This window comes from Aptenodytes patagonicus, chromosome 2, assembly GCF_965638725.1.
Source record: "Aptenodytes patagonicus chromosome 2, bAptPat1.pri.cur, whole genome shotgun sequence".
Taxonomy (NCBI): Eukaryota; Metazoa; Chordata; class Aves; order Sphenisciformes; family Spheniscidae; genus Aptenodytes; species Aptenodytes patagonicus.
In genome coordinates this window covers 46771658-46781019 of record NC_134950.1, presented here as the reverse complement: position 1 = coordinate 46781019, position 9362 = coordinate 46771658, and the positions used below count along the sequence as shown (strand labels likewise).

Sequence of the window (9362 nt, the reverse complement as noted above, 5' to 3'; positions counted from 1 at the left end):
GAAACGTACTCTTTTTCTAGAAATTTGCACCTTGTGTTTATCCAACTGTAATCTTCTTGTTAAATTGTTGGAATTTTGGTTTTGCTATTACTTGCTCCTGCTGGTAACCCTAATGTAGGCATAGTCCTCTCTAGATTGGATGTCAACTAGTGCTTAGCTGTTTTTGAGCTTTGTGCTTTGTTAAAAGTTGAAAGTAGTGTTGTTTTGCGCTAGTCAATAATGATGAGACATGATTTGTTGATATTTTAATGCTTTTATATAGTTCAGATCTTGGAGTCCTTAGTCAAATCATCTGAAGAAAAATAATTCTACTTTTTATTACTGGATAATTCTTTCCTGTGATATCTTAGCTGATATACAGTCGTAATACATTCACTTGACAGTTCTGATATGTAAGATACTTTAATAAAAATATCTTTAATCTTTCTGAAATGACCACATAAAGTATATCGTACTCTGACTTGACCACTACTTCAAAAGAGCATCATGCAAACATTACTGAACTCCTGTAAGGCTCCACCGACTTTAATGAACTTTGGATCAGGCCCAGATTTCCTAATGTCAGAGTCTCACAAGTACTATAATAAGGCTGCTCTAATAGCATCCTTTCAACTGTTAAAATGCAAGAAACAAGTTCCTTTTAAATGTTTTTGATAAAATATATTTCACAATGCTGTCATGCTGTTGTAAGTAGCAAAAAAGCAACAGTGTTTTAAAGCAGTGACTCTAGAAAAATGTTCTGTACAGTTTTAAATGCTTTAAAATGCAATGGGTATATTCCTTTCTAATGTTCAGTACTGGTGAACTAAGTATTCACATCTGAAATTCACTTTCATCTTCGTTTGGTAATGTAGAGACATTTGCATTTTTCTATGTTCCAAAGCCTTGATAAAGCAGAGACGGTTGTTTTCTTTAATAGAACAAACAACAGAAAACTTACTTAAAAATGTTTATTGTAAAAAAGTGGCTAGAAAACAACATAAATTTCACTTCACACTTTCTTCAAGTTATCTATAGATGCTGCTATAGGCAACAATTCACTTTCATTCATAACACATTCAATCATATAAAAATAAAAATATTTACATTATGTCCACATACTTTACAAAATCATCAATAAAAAAGGCACTTGGAGGGGTAATGCTGAAAATATTGCATTTCCTTTGTGCATTTAGAAAAAATAATTGTCAAAATCCCGTGAACCCCCTCTCTTGCACTTATTCCCGTTTTTAAGAAAAGATTAAAGTTTAGAGGAACTCTTCCATATTAAAAGATGGTCAAGCATGCACCAGGAATGTTTGAAGCTACAGTCTTTTTTTTTTTTTTTTAAAAAAAAGGCACATGCGGTTAATTTGTGGCTTTCAATTTTTCGTACATTCTCTTACGTGGTTTTTTTCCTCTCTTAATTATGCAGTTTTAAAGCATTTCAGATCATTAATGAAGGCCTTGGCTTCTAATAAAATAAAATAAAAAACACAGCAATGAATAATATTAAACATTTACTAAGGTAAACTTGGAATACTTTTTAAGGCACCTGAGATAAATGGTGTCTAGCAAAATTCACTTGGGTAGTATTTTTATTAAAAGTTCCACTTAAAATACTGTTTCTTTGGTTGAAATGGCTTGGCAGGAATGTATTGTTAACTTTACAGCCTTTTCTAAGCAAGAAAAGACGACCTACATTTGGCTTCATCTATAAAGAAAGCTGATAATGCTTCTTCCTTTATATCTACTTGAAATGTCATGCATGGTGTCTTTCCCCATATTTCAGAATTCACACTTAAGAATGTGAACGTGTGACTGAACAGAAACTACTTAAAGCTCATTTCTACTGACATTCTAAGTTCTTCCACTATTTTGTTTGCTTGCTTGTTTGGTGGTGTTTTGGTTTTTTTGGCTGAAAAGCAGACGAGAAAACGCCTTTGGATTTCCACTTATCATTTGGAACAGGAGTGGAGAAATGCATCGAGTCCAGGTAAACATTGACTGCATGACTCAGTGTGCTACACAGCAGCCAGATTCCTCATGTTTGTGCAGAAGAGACATTCTGGAGAAAGTTTTGGAGCAATTTTTGCACTGGTATTTCTTCACATCCGAGTGGGTCTGCAGATGAGCCCTCAGATTGGATCTGTCTGCAAAAGCCCTGTTGCAGTGAGGACAGGAAAACGGCTTCTCTCCTAAAAAGGAAACATCAAGGAAAAATAGGATAAAGCTTTAAAAAAGATGTACATGTTTAGGACAGGTAGAACCCGCTTTTATCCTAAGAAATAAACAAACAAACAAACAGAAAGGATTTGTTAAAATAAAGAATGTGTAATAAAAAGTTAATCAGGCCACAAATACAACAGCTTTCAGCACTGCTGACTGCACTTGCAGAACTCAGTCTTTTCAGAATATGCTGTTAAGTGCAGTCTCCGAAGACAAGCTGCTGACACCTTCTGCATCTACAGGTGCAGGCAGTACTTTTAGGTTGGGCTCCTCCCAACATTTTCAAATATTTTCATAGAACTTTTCCTGCTTAGCGCTGTGTGAATTACTGGGGACAAGGGCTTTGACTGAAAAGCAGCAAACAGCAGTACAGACATTACATTGTACCCAGTGTTATACTCCAAATCAAGTTTTTGCCTCGACAGAAAAAAGGAGCGCTTTGGTGATGATGTGTTTCTAATTCTTAAGGACTTGAGATAGCGCCTGCAAAACTTGCCAATTGCTTAAGGAGTCAGATAGCAGCCCCTCATGCATTGCTTTTCTGTTTTGCTGCTTGATTTCAGAGTCAGCTGGAGCCTTCTCAAAGTTAGCAATTTCCAAAGCCTGAAAGTTAACATAAAATCCTTAAAGCAAAACCTTCAGCTAGTGGAAATGGGCTAAACCATCCTAAAATTGTCAAGGGAGCAATGCTGTTTTATGCCAGTATCTGGCCCACAGTTATGAGACCATGCTACACTCCCCTCCCACTCACCACCCAAGAGGGAGAATTTAGCCTTTTGATGATACATTTGAAATTCTGCATATGCATTTCAAGGTTAGTAAAGAAACAGTGCTGTTTTTCCCACCTGTGGAGAAAAAATAGCAAAAGGGCATCCTGATGTTATAGCAACAAGAAACTGCAGTTGTAATGGTTGTTCTTACCAGTGTGAGTTCTAATGTGTCCTTGAAGTAGCCAGGGTCTAGAGAAAGCCTTGCCGCAGATCTTGCAGACACAAGGTAGCGTGTGGGTCCTGATGTGCATCTTAAGTGCTCCCAGGCTGACATACTCCTTGTCACAGTACTTGCAGCTGAACGATTTCCTAGACTGGGCATCACAGTGCAGCTGCTTATGTTTGGCCAACCCAGAGAAAGTTGAATAGGTCTTGTTGCATAAACTGCACTGAAACTTTTCGGCTTCGATTGCATGGGGGTCTGAAAGCTTGGACTGGATTCTCTCTTCTTCATCGCTAATGGGACTTTCTGAACCGCTGTGATCTTTGGAGGAGGTGTCAGAAGGTGGAGGTGGGCTGACTCTTCCCAAAGATGAGGGGTATCCAGAAAGCGGAGAGAGGTCATTGGGTAATGGAGACGGTAGCAGCCCGGTTGTAGTCCACACAGTAATGGGATTGTAAGCTACTGAGCTCAGGATCTCTGGCTGTGGTATGATAGGGACTGGATAGCTTTCATAGAGGTATGGGGATATAATCACTGGAAAAAGAAGAAAATTTTAAGGTAAGAGAACCAAAAAGTATTTCAAAAGGCAGCAAAATTAACATTTTGGGGATTAAAAGGTGCATAAATTAAACACTCAGTATGGTCATCTGAATATAAGGAGGATTAAGGAAGTACTATTTCATACATATATTCTGATGGGTAGAGACAGTGCCCTTGAACAGACAAATTACAGTTGGAGAGTCTCTTCAAGGCAGCATGCTGTTTCTAAATCCGTGCAGCCTGATACAATGAAGCAGTGAAACTTCCTGAAGGATTTGTATAAAAGTTTCGATTCCACCACCAGCAGATACAGAACAGGAAAACTCCAAATCCTCTCTAAGTAACCGAGTTCAAGTGGATGAGCAAACTTTATGATTCATTCTGGGCAGCATCGACATATTTCTCAAAAGTCCCTCCTTGTAAGCAGAAGAAAAAAGAGCTAGCGACGAAGTAACGCATTCCCTCAAGCCTGAAAAGCAATCCCACCCCTCCTCAGCACTGCCACGCAACGACCGCAACCTCAGAAGCAAGGCGGTGGCACTAGATTTCGTTTTGTTACCTGTATGAGTATCCAGTTCGCTGTAATTCGGCTTCTTGGAGGAATTGAAATGTTTCTTGACCAGGAAGGAGCGTGGCATTTTGGATGCAGGGTTTCTCCTTCTTCCAGGCTCTCCTCGTGGGTCGGTGTAACGGTCCCCAGCGGGTGCGCAGCACACACGCACACGCTATCACTGCGAGCGCATCGGTCCCTATCGCGCCGCCTGCCCCGCGCGGTCCATCCACCGCGGTCGTGTAGTGGCAGTGCAGAGGCGCCTTGAAAAGTCCTGTAAATACCCACTAGTCAGGTGCAGGGGGGAAGGGTTTTCCGCTCCTCCAATCACTTCGGGATGTTCTCAAGCACTTTTCCAAACAGGCTGTTTTTCTGGGAGGGCTCTCTGGCTGCTGGCAGGAGGGATCCAATCCCTGCTCGGAGGGTTTGGTTCAGGTTTCAGCTCCTCCCGCTGGAGACAGCTGTGAACGGAGGAGCAGGCTGCGGTCAGAGCGCGTTATCCTGCTACAAAGCGGGTGTGTGCCGCTCTGTAGAATTTCGGTCTAGAAAAACGTGTTGGTCAAAGTGCTTTAAAAAAAAAGGTCGGCTTACTGATTCAGCTGAATTCTTTTTTTCTTTCTGACAGAGGCCTGGATAAGTCAGAGGCACTGAAACTTCTTTTTTTTTTTTTTTTTTTTTTTTTTTAAAACGAGTCTGGTTTCCAGATGTTTGATATAAGAATTACAATGGAACAAACTGTTCATTAAGGGCAGAAGGGGGGGACGTTACAAGATAACAAGTTAGCCGGCAGAGCTGATGGAAGCCTTTGAACTGACTGCGTGCCTGCTCCGTTTGGGAACTGCCTTTGAATAGTTGTGTTTAGGAAAGGCTGGAGACAAGCAGCCCGCCTCCCTAACCTGCGCCCTTCCAGGCAGAAGGGCCGGCGAGATACTGCAAGTGAGCTCAAGGAGAGGGAGAAGCCCTGGAAAGGATGACATTTCAGAGCAGGGTGATAGGTTTTATCATCTGAAGCATACTGCTTCAGACTGTTCAAATGAAGAATACTTTCTTTTTTACTTTAAAAATCTGCAGAATGAAAAACTTCGACCTTTCCTTCCTTGGGAGTAGTTATGTCACACTTTCGCCTATCCTCTTAGAGCACTGCCAAGGAAATTTTCCTAAATTATCCAAAGCAGTTAAAAGATGCACAGATAAGCAAACCCCCCAAAATTATAGACTGGGTAATTTAAATGTCTCTTAAATGTCCTTCTCCATTAGTTTATTTAGGACCTCTTGATTTCCTATGAAGGTATAATCTGTATCATGTATTTCATTTAGGATGAAAGTCTCTTAAATGTGCCACAGAATTTTCTGGTTATCTAGATTGATTTAGAGATGTTCAGTCACAGATAGGTTTTTTAATTTTAAAGTATTTGCATTTTGAAATTATGGACAGCTGAACACTGGTAAATTTCTAACACAAATTACACTCTGATTGACTCTTGGTCTGCCCTCCCCACCCCTTTCCCTCCCTCCCTGTGTATTAACTACACCTGCCTGGGCACATACTGGTATGCCGTGCTGGTGTGCCGCTAGGGCTCTGTCCTGTCGGGAGGCTGCGTGGAGGGGTGTTTTACAGAGACCACCCCAGCCCTTTTTTGCAGCAGGTGTTGGAATAGATGTGGGGGAAAAAAAAAAAAAATCCCCTTGGTTCTGTTAAGACACGTAAGAGTAAAATGCTTTGTCAAGCTCCGTGACTTCTTAATATCAGGGGTGCCAAAAGAAGTGCAGAGAAAGTAAGCCATTTTCAAGAACTGATTAAAAAGATTCAGCTGTTCAGCATCTGACTGTGGTGTCTGCCAGTGAAAGGTGTCACATGGATTTCCAAGCTGCAGGGAACACACCCTGGCTACGGGAGGAAAGGGAAAGTGGCAAGGAAAGGGACTTCCCAGATACCTGCTTTGCAGCTGGGGTGGAGGAACAGATGCAGCTCTTCCCAGAAAGGAGAGCAGTGCTTGCAGAGACACAAGCTGTTGCTTTCCTCAACTCCACAGAAATGAAGAAATCCACAAAGCATTTTTAAATTTGTGGTCCTGCTCCCTTCTCAGCTCTGTTCCGTCTGAGAAGTCCCCGTCCCCTGCCAACTCTGGGAAAGCATTGCATTTCAGGATGTGAGGTATTAGTCTGTATCTAAATAGTCTGTTACATGAGCTGTGATTCAGACCTTGAGCTGGTTTAAGTTTTTGTGTTGAAATGAATGGAGCCATGCAGATTTCCACTGGCTCGGGATCTGTTCTTTTGTATGTTTGTTAAAAGTAAAGGGTCTGATTCACCAGTGAGATACTCCCTCTCGGGGCATTTTCACCAGCGTAACACCGGAGTGATGCAGTTTAAATTAATTGCACTTATATAAATCACAGGAGTGTAAGCAGTTAGCCCACTGGCTGAGCTGATTGAAGGATGTTAGGAATTGGATAGAAGGCATGTTATTACATGGTCCTGAAAGGATATTAGCAGCACATACTACCTGAGTGAGGTCTGCTGTCAAAAAAAGGGAGAGTCTGCGTGAGGAGTGGGTGAGTCAGAGTAAACAGGTGTTCTGAGTGTTTATGGCAAATGTGGATGAGAGGGCACTCAGAGGCATGCAGCATCCATTCCCGTGCAAGAAAGGCAACACAAAGGTCGAGTGCAGAAGACAGGAGGTTTCCCCTCCTTGGGGGAGCCAGGGAGGCGTGGGGATTGCGGAGGGTGGCGGACGGCTCTGACAGTCACGCTGCCTGCGAGCAAAGCCTTGCGTCCACCTCCGAAAAATCAGGCCTAGAGCTTCCCTCTCACATTTTACAAGTAGTTGGTCTTTTAGGGATTCTTTATCTTTTACTTTGAGAGTTTGTGTAAAGCCGTCTTGTTAATGCCACTGTGCTGCTAATTGCCACTCTGCAAAGTGGGTAGGAAATGATCCAAGCAATTCTGTTGCCTGAAACCTTGGCATGTGCTTTGCACCAACTAAATGATTAGGACCAAAGTTTCAAAGATACAGCAGAAATGGCGGGTTTTTTTTCCCCTTTTTTTTTTTTTTTTACATCAGGCCACTTGTTCATGTGCCTAAATAACAACCTGTGAGCCTCACTTTAGCCTCCCCATTTCTGACAGCTCCACAAAATCCCTTTCCTTGTCAGGCTTTCCGAGAAGGGCAGCGACTTTTGTTACTTGGCTTTCTGGAAAGGGAAGGGTGCCAGAACTATGTTTGTTATCAAAGAGGGAAGAAGGACCCAAGCTAAGCCATCACCAGCTTAGTTCTTCTCATGACAGTGTTTATGTCCTTACTATTACTAGCAAGATCGTGGATCAGAAAATGTTAAATATTTGGATGAACTATAGCAGAATCAAGAAAAATAGTTTCAGAATATTAAATGAGTTATGCTGGTTCACTGTTCTCAGAGCACAATATATTTCTCAGGCAGCACTGTTAAGCACATTTTGCCTGGACCTGCCATGGAGCCCATGGAAGGCAGCACAGCGAGGTTCAGAGGAACCCCCAGGAGGCACCGAGCCCAGCAGAGCATACCAAAAATAGCTCTGGAGGTTTACCGATGCAGGTGACGACTTCATCCCGGAAGGGGTAAAAGCGCAAGTAACTCACACTTACAGTGTAGCTCTTGCAATTCATAAGCCTCCTACGTTTCAAAGGAAAGGTGAAGTGGTGAATATGAGAAAAAAAAATTGATCAGTTTTCAATGGCCAGTTGAATGTAGAACATATCAACTCAGCTTCAGTGTTACCCTGTGCTTTCGTTTTTCCCCCTTAGTGGTGCCAGCTGGTATATCCTGGGAAAGTAAGGAAGTGGTGTAACTTTCGGAAGCAGGAAAGTTTTAGTTGAGCTAGAAGGTGAGGAGTATCTCAACTATGATTAGGATGGATGTGATTAGAGAGGAGTAAGCCCAAAATTAACAGAGTAGAGGGAAACAATTAGGGAATGGCATCCCTTCCCATTGCCCCGACATATATGCCTTAAGAAATTTTTTGAAACACATTTTTAGGATACCTTTTCTTTCATGTTTTGCTCATCTTTCCAAATGCTGACCTGAACTATCAGCAGAAATGGCAGCAAATTTAAATAAGGACTGTTATGAAATCATGTCAAGCTCCAGTCTTGTAGGCTTAAGTCAGAATAATTTTGTGCATCTTGGAAAGTTCTTCCAATTCAAGTAAAAAAATCTCCACATTTTGAAGGTTTTGCACCAATAAATACAGCTTTTCTAAAATTAGTAACTTTAAGTCAGAGTTACCAAGTACAGTTCTATAATAAGATCTAAACTTCTGAGATTCAGAAAGATTATAAAACGGGTTTGCTTTTAGGACATGTTATAGAACTGTGTTCCTCCATGTTTTGGTTAATTCAGGTTTGTAATTCTAGTTTAAGCGTATTAAAGAGATGATGATGATTGAACCACAAAAGACTGATTCAGTCTGAACTTTCCAGTAAGTCAAGGAGTTTTGAAGTGGGTCTCTTAGAGGTCTAAGCCCATCTCTAATTTTGATATATATATATATAAATAATGCTTATTGCAAATAAACTTGAATTTATTAAGAAAATGCAAAATGGTTCCTTTTGGATCAAGTAGTTCAAACAAGGCTGGCTTCTGTGTGCTCTCTCCTTCACACCTGTGTAACTTCACCGACTTAAGAGGGTTCAATTTAGAGTCAATTTAGCCCATAACGAAGGAACCTGGTCATAGTTCAATTTTCCTACATTGTTTCTACATGAAGATATTTTAACAGTGGGCCAATTTCCCCTGTCATTCCCATCTGTAGGATCCCCGTTGGCCACAGCTGAGCTATTTCAGATTTACTCAAGCAGAACTGAGATGTGATTCTGGTCCAACAAATATAACTCTCTTTATGTGTGCAGTACTGTGACAAGTATTCATTAAACAGAAGTGTGTTACGTCCCACCTAAAGCTATTACACCCTGGAAAGCAATGCTTTCTGCACCGTATTACGTTTCCCTGATCTTCCAGCGTGCCACTGGCGTTATTCGTAAGAGGAACAAAAGGTTTGAAAACGCTGACCTGGGGATCCAGGGAGCGAAGCGAGGGCTCGCACCAGCGTTAGGTGGTTGGAAAGAGCCATCTGCTGGGCACGGCCACGGCCG

The 9362-nt window shown here is 41.5% G+C and overlaps 1 protein-coding gene across 1 annotated transcript; it reads right to left on the bottom strand.

Moving 5' to 3' along the window:
• Positions 1 to 233: 233 nt before the first annotated feature.
• SNAI2 (snail family transcriptional repressor 2) lies at positions 234 to 4453 on the bottom strand. Its single transcript, XM_076329732.1, has 3 exons — positions 4241 to 4453; positions 3130 to 3675; positions 234 to 2177 (listed from the first exon to the last, which is right to left on the bottom strand). Exons 1-3 carry the CDS (start codon positions 4317 to 4319, stop codon positions 1996 to 1998), a joined length of 807 nt encoding a protein of 268 aa, XP_076185847.1. The 5' UTR covers positions 4320 to 4453; the 3' UTR covers positions 234 to 1995.
• Positions 4454 to 9362: the final 4909 nt, after the last annotated feature.